This window comes from Somniosus microcephalus, chromosome 8, assembly GCF_052327205.1.
Source record: "Somniosus microcephalus isolate GS21.2 chromosome 8, FLI_Smic_1.0, whole genome shotgun sequence".
Taxonomy (NCBI): Eukaryota; Metazoa; Chordata; class Chondrichthyes; order Squaliformes; family Somniosidae; genus Somniosus; species Somniosus microcephalus.
In genome coordinates, this window is record NC_140994.1 from 59,441,478 (window position 1) to 59,455,691 (window position 14,214).

The 14,214-nt window shown below is 53.9% G+C and overlaps 1 protein-coding gene across 3 annotated transcripts in view; it reads left to right on the top strand.

Annotated features, from left to right (window-relative positions):
* The window catches only part of blnk (B cell linker), a 260,778-nt gene that overhangs the window by 58,098 nt on the left and 188,466 nt on the right, over positions 1-14,214 (top strand). For all 3 annotated transcript variants that reach the window (XM_085994752.1, XM_085994750.1, XM_085994751.1), the window contains exon 3: positions 4,347-4,393. In XM_085994752.1, coding sequence (XP_085850878.1) covers positions 4,347-4,393 — 47 coding nt within the window. The remainder of the gene's footprint in view (positions 1-4,346; positions 4,394-14,214) is intronic.

The window sequence follows — 14,214 nt, forward strand, 5'->3', positions numbered from 1 at the left end:
GGACCGGAAAGCGGATTGTGTCCTTTCTGTGATCGGTACGCCACACAGCTCCCCCCAGAATCCGCTAGTAGGGAGTGTATGAACCGGCATGGTGGCTTGATGGCACGGCCGGAACGGCTCTTGGCGGTTGGTGTCGGGAGCGGGGCGGTCGGACGCGTCGGGCTCTTAGGCGGTCTGCCCCGTGGTGGGGGTTGGCCCACTTGAACGGGTTTGTCGGGCTCTAGGTGCGCCAGCTTGAGCCGGTCGACCAACACCTTGTCAGTTCTGCCGCCCACTTCGAGGAGGAAGAACTTGTTCCCCGTCTGGAGTACCTTGTAGGGTCCGTCATATGGGGGCCGTAGAGGTCCTCGGTGGGCGTCATGGCGCACGAAAACAAATTTGGCCATGTGCAGGCTAGGTGGTACGCGGGTTGCTGGTTCGCCGTGCCGGCCGGTGGGTACCGGAGCGAACTGCTGTGCTCGGTTGGCGAAAGCGCGGCGTTGCTGGTCAGCCGACCAGGGGGTCGTGGCGGTGGGCAGAAACTCTCCGGGTACGCGCAGCGGCTGGCCGTACACGAGTTCCGCCGCCGAGGCTTGCAGGTCTTCCTTGACCGTGGAGCGTAGGCCGAGTAGCACCCACGGGAGGCGGTCGATCCAAGCCTCGTCCTCGAAGCTGGCGCGGAGAGACGCCTTCATGGACCTGTGGAATCGCTCGCACAGTCCGTTGGCTTGGGGGTGGTAAGCCGTGGTGCGGTGAATGGCCACCCCGAGGTTTCGGGCGATGGCGGCCCACAGATCAGAGGTGAACTGCGGGCCTCTATCCGACGTCATCTCGGAGGGGACGCCGAACCGAGCGACCCAGGTACCGATGAATGCCCTCGCGATGTCGGCGGTGGTGGTGGACATCAGTGGAATGGTCTCGGGCCAGCGGGTGGTACGGTCCACGATTGTCAGCAGGTGAGTGTGACCTTGTGATGGCGGCAGGGGGCCGACGAGGTCGATGTGGACGTGGTCGAACCTTCTTTCTGGCACGGTGAACTCCTCGAGTGGGGCTTTGACGTGCTGGTGGATTTTGGCACGCTGGCAAGCTATGCAGGATCTGGACCAGACGCGCACATCCTTGCGCAGGCCGCACCAGACAAATCGGTTGGCCACCAGTCTAATGGACGCGCGGGTGCCGGGGTGTGAGAGGCCGTGGACGATGTCGAACACCCGTTTTCGCCAGGACGCCGGGACTACGGGGCGGGGTTGCGCCAAGGAGGTGTCACATTTGACTGTGACGGCGGACGGGCCGCAGGCGACGTCGGTCAGTCGCAGCCCTGGGAGGGTTGTGCGTGTGGAGAGCAGATCGGGGTCGGTGCGTTGCTCCGCTGTCAGTTCAGCATAGTCCACTGCCAGGTGGGTGCTGTGGACGGCGGGGCGGGATAGGCAGTCGGCCACCACGTTGTCTCGACCGGAGACGTGCCGGATGTCTGTGGTGAATTCGGACACCGCGGCGAGCTGGCGTTGTTGCCTGGCTGACCACGGGTCCGCAGATTTCGCCATCGCGAATGTCAGGGGTTTGTGGTCGACAAACGCGGTGAAGGGGCGGCCCTCCAGAAGAAATCTAAAATGGCGGACTGCCAGGTACAGTGCGAGGAGCTCGCGGTCAAAGGTGCTGTATTTGGCCTCCGGGGGGCGCAGTTGGCGGCTGAAAAAGGCCAGCGGTTGCCAGGCCCCGTCGACCCACTGTTCGTACACGGCGCCGAACGCGTGGTCAGATGCGTCCGTGGTGAGCACCACCCTGGCGGGCTGTGGGTGAGCGAGCATGGTGGCGTCGGCGAGCGCCTTTTTGGTCGAGTCGAAAGCGGTCAACATGTCCGCCGACCACTCGATCGCCATTCTGTCTTTCTTACCCCGGAGGGCTTCATATAGGGGCCGCATGAGGGAGGCCGCTCTGGGAATGAAGTGGTTGTAAAAGTTGATCATCCCCAAGAACTCCTGGAGGCCTTTGATGGTGGTAGGCCGGGGGAACTGCTGGACGGCTTGCACCTTGGCGGGCAGGGGAATGGCTCCGTCCTGCATGATGTGGTGGCCGAGGAATTCGATCCTGCTGAGGCCGAATTGGCACTTGGCTGGGCTGATGATGAGCCCGTGCTCACTGAGCCGCTGGAACAGGGTGTGGAGGTGCTCGATGTGTTCCTGCTTGGAGGAACTAGCTACCAGGATGTCATCCAGGTAGACAAAGAGGAACTTCAGGTCCTGGAGGACCGAGTCCATGAGCCGCTGGAAGGCCTGGGCCATGTTTTTGAGGCCGAAGGGCATTCGGAGGAACTCGAATAGCCCAAAAGGGGTGATTATGGCCGTCTTGGGTGGACTGGCACCTGATGGTAACCGCGCACCAGGTCGACTTTGGAGAAGACTGAGCGGCCGGCCAGTCTAGCCGAGAAGTCTTGAATGTGCGGTATGGGGTACCGATCTGGCGTGGTGGTGTCGTTTAGGCGCCGGTAGTCCCCGCAGGGGCGCCATCCCCCGTCGGGTTTGGTGACGATGTGGAGTGGGGAGGCCCAGGGGCTGTTGGAGCGGTGGATGATGCCGAGCTGTTCCATTGTGGCGAACTCGGCCCGCGCGATCTCCAGCTTGGCCGGGTCCAGCCTGCGGGCGTGGGCATACACCGGTGGGCCTGTGGTGGGGATGAAGTGTTCTACCCCGTGCTTAGCAAACTTCGCGGAGAAGGTCGGGTTGGTGAGGGCTGGGAACTCAGCCAGGAGTGCTGAGTAGTCGTCCGTTGAGTGGGTGCGGCACTGCCACGCCATTTTGGCGGGTTGGGGGGGCCATGGCGCCCGGGATAGGTGACATGGTGTTCATGTCCACGAGGCGGCGCCGAGGCATGTCGACCAACAGGCCGTGGGCGCACAGGAAATCCGCACCAAGGAGCGGGGAGAGCACCTTGGCGGTGATAAACTCCCAGTGGTAGCAGCGGCCTGCGAGGTCGATGGTGACGGTGCGGGTGCCGTACGTCCGGATGTCGGTGCCGTTGGCGGCAGCCAGCGCAGGGCTGCGGCCGCCTCGCTGGATCTCGAGGGCGGACGCGGGGATGATGCTGCGCTGCGCGCCCGTGTCGCATAGGAAACGGCATCCGGAGGCGCTGTCCGTAACGTACAGCAGCGCGCCTGCTTGCCCCACGGCCATCGTGTAGGCTGGTGTTGGGGCGGTTGGAAACGTGCAGGGATGGCTGCAGCGGCGTGCCCGTGCGCCGAACCGGGTATGGAAGTAGCAGTAGCCCTGGGTCGGAGGGCTTGGGGGACGTGGGGGCCTCGTGGCCGAGCTGTGTGGCCGCGCGATAGAGGGTGGAGCGCGCGCCGACACTGCGGAGGCCATGTCGGGGGTGACGGCGTGGTTGGAGCTGGCGGACAGGAGCTTATCGGCTTCGTCGGCCAGGGCCTCGAGGTCCGTGAGGCTGGACGCCACGATCACCGGGCAGATGCTGGGAGGTAGTTGGCGGATAAAGAGCGTGCGGAAGAGGGAGCCGGGCGGTTTCTCGTCGGTCAGAGCAAGCATGTGTGAGAGCAAGTCTGACGGCGTGGAGTCACCGAGGCCCGGGAGGTCGAGGAGGTGGCAGTTGCGCAAGAATTGGGAGGCTGTGAATTTTTTAATGAGCGCGGCCTTGAGATGTGCGTACTTGCCTTCCTCCGGAGGGTTTTGTAGTGTTGTCCAGACTTTCGTGATTGTGGAGCTGCCCAGGGAGGCGAGGAGGTAGTCGTACATCGTTGCGTCGGCGGTGATGCCGCGGAGTCGGAATTGCGATTCGGCTTGAAGGAACCAGGCGGTGGCCAGGTTCTCCCAGAACTCCGGCAGCTTCACAGAAACTGCGTTTGTGTCAGCCATGGTTACGCTTAGGAGCCGTCCTGAGCGTCGGGGTCACCAATGTAGGAGTCTACGTACTCCTCGCAAAAAATACTGAACTCGGAGAGGTTCAACAGAAAAGGTTTAATTGTTGAGGCTGCATGCTGAACACAAAAATGGAGTCAAGAGAGTCCACAAAGTACGACTGCCTTTCATCAGTGCACAGCTTCGACTCCTCCTCCCCCGCTCTGGGCTTAACTGTGTTGCAGATCGAGTTTCTTAAAGGTGTGATCCTTCTTAAAGGCATGACGCCTGATTTATAGTCTACGGACCGGAAAGCGGATTGTGTCCTTTCTGTGATCGGTACGCCACAGCATCCTCTTTGCCATAATAATAAACCTTTTAGTCTTTTATGTAATGTGCTGTTGTTATTAATTATTTTTGGTCTTAATAAGAATGTAAATTGCTATGTTGCATCAAATGTTTTGCAAAGCATTTATGCACAAGCAAATATAAATAAATTCCTTTTTCCTTTTTTTCCAGAATTCATCAGATATTCTCCAGAATCGATTCAGTGTAATAGACTACCTGTGAGTGGAACCTTGCTCTTTGTTAATACTTTATAGTTCTTGACTATGCATTATTTTATAGCAAGTGGTGAATACTCTGTGTCCTGTAATGATAAGATGATTGATGGTGCTTTTTAATGGCGCAAGGTGCAACAGCAAACAGCTTGCATTTTCTGTAATCCACTATCATGTCGAGAACTGTCACTTTATAAGAACACCAGCTGGAGTGCCCGGCTGTGCCGAGGCTTTTTCGAGGGCATGTTGTTGTTGGAAGAGAGAGAGAGAGCGACTGGGGGGGGAGAGAGAGAGAGCGACTGGGGGGGGGGGAAGAGAGAGAGCGACTGGGGGGAGAAGAGAAGAGAGCGACTGGGGGGAAGAGAGAGAGCGACTGGGGGGAAGAGAGAGAGCGACTGGGGGGAAGAGGGGGGGAAGGGGGGGAAGGGGAGGAGGGGAGGGGAGGGGGGGAGGAGGGGAGGGGAGGGGGAGGGGGGAGGGGGGAAGGGGAGGGAGGGGAGGGGGAGGGGGAGGGGGGGAGGGGGAAGGGGAGGGAGGGGAGGGGAGGGGGGAGGGGGAGAAGGGGGAAGGGGAGGGAGGGGAGGGGAGGGGGAGAGATGGGGGGAGGGGGAGGGGAGAGGAGGGGGGGGAGAGGAGGGGGGGAGAGGAGGGGAGGTGGGGAGAGGAGGAGAGGGGGAGAGGGGAGGGGGGGGTCCCCGAGCCCCGCCCCCCGAGGCCCCGAGGCCCGATCTCACGAGGCCCGAGCCCCCGCGCCCCGCCCCCCCCCGATCTCCCGAGCGCCGATTGCCTGAGCCCTGCCCCCCCCCGATCTCCCGAGGCTCGCCCCCCCCCGATCTCCCGAGTCCCGCCCCCCCCAATCTCCCGAGGCCCGCCCCCCCGATCTCCCGAGGCCTGCCCCCCGATCTCCCAAGGCCCGCCCCCCACCCGATCTCCCGAGGCCCGCCCCCCATCTCCCGAGGCCCGCGCCCCGATCTCCCGAGGCCCGCCCCCCCCGATCTCCCGAGGCCCGCTCCCCCCCCATCTCCCGAGGCCCGCCCCCCCCCCCGATCTCCCGAGGCCCGCCCCCCCCCCGATCTCCCGAGGCCCGATCTCCCGAGCCCCACCCCCCGCCCGATCTCCCGAGCCCCGCCTCGGCTTCAAGAGCAGAGAGAGAGACGCCGCCACGCAACCTACCGCGTGAGGCCCGGCCGGACTCAAGTCGCGCGCGCTGACTCCTGCCCCACCCGCCTTTACTAAGATGGCGACGGGCGGCTCAGGCCCACCCCCTCCAGCCTTCACAAAGATGGTGGCGATCGCTGGCCTTTTGTCGATCGCGACGGGAGGCGCCTAGCTCGGGCGTGGCTGGTCAACAGACACCCAGGCTTTGAGGCCTGGAAAAAACGGTGAAAGGTAGGAAAATTATAGAGGTTAGACAAAAGATTTACAAATGAATTAACTTTTTTTAAAAACAATTTGTCTTTTAAAAGCAACTTTTTTTTTGCTGGAAATGTAGATTTGAAAAGAAACACGCAGAAAGCGGGAAAAAGAAATGAAAAGTTTGGAATCAAGATGGCGGCGACTCACCTCGGTTCAGAACGATAAGGCCCGCCCACACACGCACCGATTGGTGGACCATCAGGTCACCGAAGCGTAGGATTGGTCAATTGTCCCGTCACGCAACCGTAGGAGGGCCCGCCCCGCACGCGCCAGGAACCCGCCGTACGATTGGTCGACCTCGACGTCACTCGATGCTAATGAGCGGATAATGAGCGGAATGTTGAACGTTTTTTGGATACCGCGGGCGCAATTTTTGTCCGGCCAAAATGTAAATACGCTTAGGACGGTTCTAGAATCATCAGTTTTCTTTCGATGTAACACACGTGTAGGTACGCTCTATAACTTTCGAGTTTATTCAATACAGACAGACAGACGGAATGACAGACAGACAGAAGTATCCTTTTATATATATAATATAGAATAGATAGATGAAGAGTAATCTATGCAGTAGACAGGAAGAGTTAAAGAGGGGCGGACTGAATGCACACTTAACTAGCAAGGGGGGAAAATTTGGTTGCTTTGAGCCGCAATAGCACCCCAAAGCAACTAGCACCCGGGCACGGCGCCGCTAATAACTCCCAAGAAATTCAGCGGGAGGTTAGTGGCGGCGGTAGCCGGTAGCAACACGCGGCGCTTTGCCGTGCGCAGCAAGCCGCTCGCACCCCGGCCACAAAATTGGCTCGCGCCCACTGACCTACCACCGGACGCTATGTCTGACAGGGTCAGGGGGGTGTTTTTGCGGCCAGGGCAGCGATAATTGAAGGGCTCCCCGGTGGTCCAGCAGGGCCCCAGTGCGTGCTGCGCTAGGCCCCTCTCCTTTAATCAGGGGAGGGAGGCCTGCAATACCGCGGCCTCTTGCTTGGGGCGCTACCATTGAATTTCGGGTGCAGGGGCGATAACTTTTTCGGGGCGCTAAAACCAGCAAAGTTATCGCCCCAAAGGGGCATGACCCAATTTCCCCCCCCCCCCCAAGGCTTTTAAGAGGCTTTTGAAGGAGGGACGAGAGGTGGTAAGGCAGAGTAATTTTTGCAGAGAATACCAATCACAGGATTATAGCAAATGAGTAGAAGCTGCTGATGTATACTTGCCAACCATCAGCATTTCAAGCGGACCGCATTTTGGGGGTCTGGTCAATGTGTTAGCATTTGCTGACAAACTACAGCATTGGCTGGGGCTATAGTATACAGAGACCCCGGAGTCCCTGTCTTTCCGTTAGGATATGGAGAGGAGTGACCCGACCTAGTATATTAGCAGCTGGACTCAGATAGGAGCAGCATAAATGGATGGCAATAAAATGGGACAAATGGCATAGTGGTTAGCACTGTTGCCTCACAGCGCCAGGGACCCGGGTTCAAATTCGGCCTCGGGTGACTGTCTGTGTGGAGTTTGCACATTCTCCCCGTGTTTGCGTGGGTTTCCTCCGGGTGCTCCGGTTTCCTCCCACAGTCCAAAGATGTGCGGGTTAGGTTGATTGGCTATGATAAATTGACCCTTAGTGTTAGGGGGATTAAATACATGGGGTTAACGGGGATAGGGTGGGATATGTGTTGGTGTAGGGGTTACGGGGATAGGGTGGGATATGTGTCGGTGCAGGCTCGATGGGCCGAAATGGCCTCTATCTGCACTGTGGGGTTTCTGTGATTCTGTGAAATGGACGACAATTGAAGGAGGAGGATGGTAATGAAAGGGGGAGGTGAATGGTAATGAAAGAAGGAATGAATGGCAGTAAAGGGGGGAGGGGAGGGGAGGGGCAAAGATGGGAGTGGTGTTTTGAGGGTGGGGGAGAAGGGAAAAGCAGGGAGCAACACTTTAGGATGGGAGAAATAAGAGTGCCAGCATTAACTGAGAGGGAGGAGGGAGGGAGGAGTGGTAACTTGAACTGGAAGAAGAGTACAAGCTTAACTAGGTTGGAGGGGGAGAAAAGTGACAGATTGAATTAATGAAGGAGAGGGAGACGAGTGCCAGTATGAACTGGGTGCATTGGAGGAGAAAAGGGTGCCACCGTGAAAGGGTGAGGAGTTCGATGGGGTACAGTCTCTGTGAAGTGTGTCCAAAGGAGAAAGAGGGCTAGGGCAGTGAGGGTTGGATCTGAGAGACTGACTCCTGAGGTAACTTTTGGGTAAGTTAATAATCCAAATATCACTTTAATTTTCTTTTTCTTAGCTTAAAAATCTATTAATTGTGAAGTATAAAAGTGCTTAAAATGCACTAGAATGCATCACTTTTAATGTAAAAATTCAAAATGCACCTGGACCTATTTAGAAACACACCATTAATTTTGAGTCTTCGATGTTTGGATTTCCCCTTCAGGCTTTCAATTACTTTTGGGTTTTTTCCAGTGTTGCGTATGGCTCAAGTTACAAAGCCCGTTAACTATTTGTTTTCACATGTCAGAAAAATTCTGCAGTGGCTCAGCTTTTTGGGGTTTCATCGGCTATTTTGAAGCTCTTGGTTAGTTTTTGCTAGTTTTCTAGATTGACAGATATGCAGACATTGTAGTTAAGGAGGAGGAGTGTGAAATATTAGATGAAATAAACATAGTGAGAGAGGAAATATTAAGGGGTTTAGCATCTTTGAAAGTAGATAAAATGCCAGGCCTGGATGAAATGTATCCCAGGCTGTTAAGAGAAGCAAGGGAGGAAATAGCGGAGGCTCTGACCATCATTTTCCAATCTTCTCTGACTACAGGTGTGGTGCCGGAGGACTGGAGGACTGCTAACGTTGTACTGTTGTTTAAAAAGTGAGAAAGGGCTAGACCGAGTAATTACAGGCCAGTCAGCCTAACCTCAGTGGTGGGAAAATTATTGGAAACAATTCTGAGGGACAGTATTAATCGTCATTTAGAAAGGCACGGATTAATCAAGGACAGTCAGCATGGAATTGTTTAGGGAAGGTCATGTCTGACTAACTTGATTAAATTTTTTGAGGAGGTAACAAAGAGGGTTGTTGAAGGTAGTGTGTTTGATGTAATCTACATGGATTTTAGTAAGGCTTTTGACAAGATTGCACATGCAGACTGGTCAGAAAAATAAAAGTCCATGGGATCCAAGGGAAAGTGGCAAGTTGGATCCAAAATTAGCTCAGTGGCAGGAAGCAAAGGGTAATGATCGACGGATGTTTTTGTGATTGGAAAGCTGTTTCCAGTGGGGTTCCACAGGGCTCAGTACTAGGTCCCTTGCTTTTTGTGGTATGCATCAATGATTTAGACTTCAATGTAGGGGGCATGATTAAGAAGTTTGCAGATGATACAAAAATTGGCCAGGTGGTTGAGAGTGAGGAAGAAAGCTGTAGACTGCAGGAAGATATCAATGGACTGGTCAGGTGGGCAGATAAGTGGCAAATGTAATTCAATCTGGAGAAGTGAGCTAATGCATTTGGGGAGGGCTAACAAGGCAAGGGAATACACAATAAATGGTAGGATACTGAGAAATGTAGAGGAACAGAGGGACATTGGAGTGCTCGTTCACAGATCCCTGAAGGTAGCAGGACTGGTAGATAAGGTGGTTAAGAAGGCATACGGGATACTTTCATTTATTAGCTGAGGCATAGAATACAAGAGCAGGGTTTATGCTTGAACTGTAGAAAACACTAGTTAGGCCACAGCTGGAGTACTGTGTACAGTTCTGGTCACCACATTACAGGAAAAATGTGATGACACTAGAGAGGATACAGAGGAGATTTACAAGGATGTTGCCAGGACTGGAGAATTTTAGCTATGAGGAACGATTGGATAGGCTGGGATTGTTTTCTTTGGAAAAGAGGAGGCTATGGGGAGATTTGATTGAGATGTATAAAATTATGAGGGGCCTAGATAGAGTGGACAGGAAGGATCTATTTCCCTTAGCAAAGAGGTCAATAACCAGGGGCCATAGATTTAAAGTAATTGGTAGAAGGATTAGAGGGGAGTTGAGGAGAACTTTTTTCACCCAGAGGGTGGTGGAGGTCTGGAACTCACTGCCTGAAAGGGTGGTAGAGGCAGGGACCCTCATCGCATTTGAAAAGTACTTAGATATGCAGTTGAAGTGCCGTAACCTACAAGGCTACAGATCAAGAGCTGGAAAGTGAAATTAGGCTGAATAGCTCTTTTTCATCTGGCACAGACACGATGGGTGGAATGGCCTCCTTCTGTGCCATAAGTTTTGATGTTTCTATGATTCTATATGCTGTTAGTGGAACAAAGGGGTCGAGGAACAAACAGGAATCCGGCTTCCAAGGAGCAGAGTGTGCAGGCTGGGGCCTATGGCACAAGGCGAATGCTCAGAACAGCCGGAGTTAGTCAATCAGGATCGGACCATGGTGAGTGATCACATGTTCAAGGTCCTGGTCATTGTACACTCGCCAGTGGGAAATAGCCCCCTGGAGAAACTATAGGGAGAATTGTAACTTCCTCTGCCTGCCGGAACTGGGTGGAACAGGAGTTAAAATCCCAGGAGTAGACTTACCGCACATTTCCCATCCCCATGGCCATTTTAATGCTGCTGTTTTCTTGGCCAGCTGAGATGCCAGCCTAATTCAATCGGGAGCGCCAGAAACAAATGCAAATTGGGGTCCTGTCACTTAGATAGGACTCCGGTGCTATTTTAACTGCCTACAGAGCAGGGCTTTGCTCAGTAAAACTTGACGGATACCCAATGTAGGCCATGTAACATAAGTGTAATACTTATCCATGTGGGGCCCAGAGGAGCAGGAGTGCTTCACCAGGCCCAACAATGAAAGTTTGGGCCGCTGCCAGCCCAGGTTCCACCCCTTCCCATCCGCAAAACCTTCCTGAACTTCTTTCCGCCTTCCCAACTTACCTGACTGCCAGCCTGGTGACCTCTGGGCCACCCGCTCTTCATAGGCCCAAAGCCTGTACACTGCCTCTGGTTGCCCATTTCTGCTGGGATTGTAATGAGGCATGGCTATTAAAAGGGACCAGGCCTCCCACTGCAGCTCCCAGGCAGGCGGCTCACGTATCCCTCCCCCATCCCATTTGGGTGTTAAAATGGCCCCCTTATAAATTCACCTGAAAACTTAGCAAGAGCGAAGATATCTGTTCAAATCCTCACACCTAAAATCCAGCACAGGAGGATGAAACCATGCTTCAAGTCCTGGATTATATATGGGCAAAGCCACAGGAAATTTTCTAGTGTATTTGGAAGGTTTGCATCTAACATGCACCCAGGCCATTGCACCTCTCAGTGGAATGAAACCTCAAAAACATCACATAGCTGTAGAACAAAAAAAATTAGGATTTACTCAAATGAGTACTGATCTCCTGAGCTTGAACTCTCATGCTTATCTACTGCACTTCCTTTCCCTGACTCTGACCAGGCCCCTCTTCCCAAGTGCTGCCTGATGCCCTATTTCTCCTCCAATGCAAATACTGCCAGACAACCAACCCCTGCCAAAATCCTTCCAAATGCTGCTGACCCCTACTTCCCCCCAACACCCCAGCAGACACTAGACCCCCACCCCACCCCTCCCCAGAATTCTGTCATAACACCCGAGTGCTACTACACTCCAAACCACCCATTTTGTTCCCCAATTGTAAGATTTTTTTTAAATGCAGTAACCATTTCTTTCAAACAAGGTTGTACTTGTCGACTGAACACTGGCCACTGGCTGGTTGACTTATTTTGCTTTGCGTGTACAAGTTGAGAATTGAGTCCTATCCAAATACTAATGCTTTGGCCTAGAAATTCGGTGGGCTGCGCCACCAGTTGGCGCCTAAAGAGGGCACTCAGTGGCTTTAGCGCCATTGGCCGCGCCTCCCGCGATATTTAGTTGGGGCGCTAATGGCGGCGTTAACCTGTTGCGCTGCGCCGCCTCCGATGATGTCATCGGTGTGTGCAGTGCCCCGCTACCGCCCCGATCTCGATATTTGGCAGCGACCACCTCTGTAGCGCCGTTCGCAAATGGCGCCCGGTTCACGGCAGTGGCGCAAATTAAGGTGGAGGTGCGGGGCGGCCATTTTTTTCGGCGGCTGCCTGCCAGCACCTCCGTCCCCGGCCTCCTGTTCTCCCCCCGCAGCATTGCCGGCTGTTTTCCGAGAGCCCGGCACTTCTCCTCGGTGCCGGGCTCTTTTGCCGGCACTCGCGATCTCTGATCGCGCTGCTGCAGGCCCCTCCCCCTTAATGGGAGGAAGGCCTGCAGTACCGCAGCGCGCCGTGCCGCAGCATGTGGCGCTGCGGCACGTTGCGCTGCGATATTCAGTTTCAGCGCCCTAAGAGGGACGCGGAGCGCCTCGAGCCTCACCCCGTGTCCCTCTTGAGGCGCTCAAGCTGAATTTCCGGCGGTCGCTACTGCTCCAAACGCTGTGCTAAATCCGGTGCCCAGGCGAGCTTGGCGCCCCATTTGTGGCTCCACCCAATTTCTCCCCCTTTATCTTTATTAGGTGTAGGGCAGAATCCAACATGTGGAGGATCAACTTTTGGCAGTATCTGTGTGTAACACTGTAATTACTCTGAATGTAAAGAAGGGATATTTTTTCTGAAAACAAAAGCTGTTAGGTAACCAGTACAACAGCTATTGAAGTTTTGTTTAAAGGAAAGGGAGCACATGGGAGATAACATCAATAGAAAGTGTTTCCCTAATCAAGGTATTCTAAAAATAAATAGTAAAAATAATTCCTATTTATCAGCCTGATTGTATTTTTAGCCCTTTCCCTGCATGTTTAGACCTTCCATTGTGGGTGCCCTTCTCTGGTGATACCCAGCGCCCTGAGATCAACAAGAACTGTCTGCATATTGGCTCCACTTGAAATCCATAAAAGCATCCCAGAAGTTTGCAGAATGTGCTTGATTGGCAATATTAGTATTCATTAATCTATGAGTGAGTGAGTGAGAGGGAAATGACAGCATAAAGGAACAAAGAGAAGCTTTTAATGAGGATATACCAACAAAGATGAATTCCTCATAGGCATATGAATGCCTAATCATATGAACTTCAGTGATTGTTATCTAGGCAATCATGATAGCCACTTGGCTGTTTGTTGGATCTTGCTATGCGCAATTAGATGAATAACCCGTTTTCGTTTGGTGGTGTTGGTTGAGGGAGGAGTGTATGCCAGGACACTGGGAGAACTTCCTGTTTTTCTTCAATAGCGCCATTGGGTCTTTAACATCCACCCGAACCACCTAAACATGCAGGCAGGACATCAGTTTAAATTTAATCTCTAACAATTTGCACTTTCTCAGTACTTTTTTTTTAATCGTTTATGGGATCAGGACATCGCTGGCAATGCCAGCATTTATTGCCCATCCCTAGTTGTCCTTGAGAAGGTGGTGGTGAGCCACCTTCTTGAACCGCTGCAGTCCGTGTAGTGATGGTACTCCCACAGTGCTGTTAGGTAGGGAGTTCCAGGATTTTGACCCAGCGACGATGAAGGATCGGCAATATATTTGCAAGTCAGGATGGTGTGTGACTTGGAGGGGAACTTGGAGGTGGTGGTGTTCCCATGCGCCTGCTGCCCTTGTCCTTCTAGGTGGAAGAGGTCGCGGGTTTGGGAGGTGCTGCCGAAGAAGCCTTGGCGAGTTGCTGCAGTGCATCTTCTAGATGGTACACACTGCAGCCACGGTACGCTGGTGGTGGAGGGAGTGAATGTTTAAGGTGGTAGATAGGGTGCCAATCAAGCAGGCTGCTTTGTCCTGGATGGTGTCGAGCTTCCTGAGTGTTGGTGGAGCTGCACTCATCCAGGCAAGTGGAGAGTATTCCATCACGCTCCTTACTTGTGCTTTGTAGATGGTGGAAAGGCTTTGGGGAGTCAGGAGGTGAGACACTCACTGCAGAATACCTAGCCTCTGAACTGCTCTTGTTGCCACAGTATTTATGTGGCTGGTCCAGTTAAGTTTCTGGTTAATGGTGACCCCCAGGATGTTGCTAGTGGGGGATTCGGCATGGTAATGCCATTGAATGTCAAGGGGAGGTGGTTAGACTTTCGCTTGTTGGAGATAGTCATTGCCTGGCACTTCTGTGGCGCGAATGTTACCTACCACTTATCAGCCCAAGCCTGAACGTTGTCCAGGTCTTGTTGCATGCGGGCATGGACTGTTTCATTATCTGTGGAGTTGTGAATGGCGCTGAACACTGCGCAGTCATCAGCAAACATCCCCATTTCTGACCTTATGTTGGAGGGAAGGTCATTGATGAAGCAGTTGTAGATGGTTGGGCCTAGGACACTGCCCTGAGGAACTCCTGCAGCGATGTCCTGGGTCTGTGATGATTGACTTTCAACCACCACAACCATCTTCCTTTGTGCTAGGTATGACTCCAGCCAGTGGAGCATTTTCCCCCTGATTCCCATTGACTTC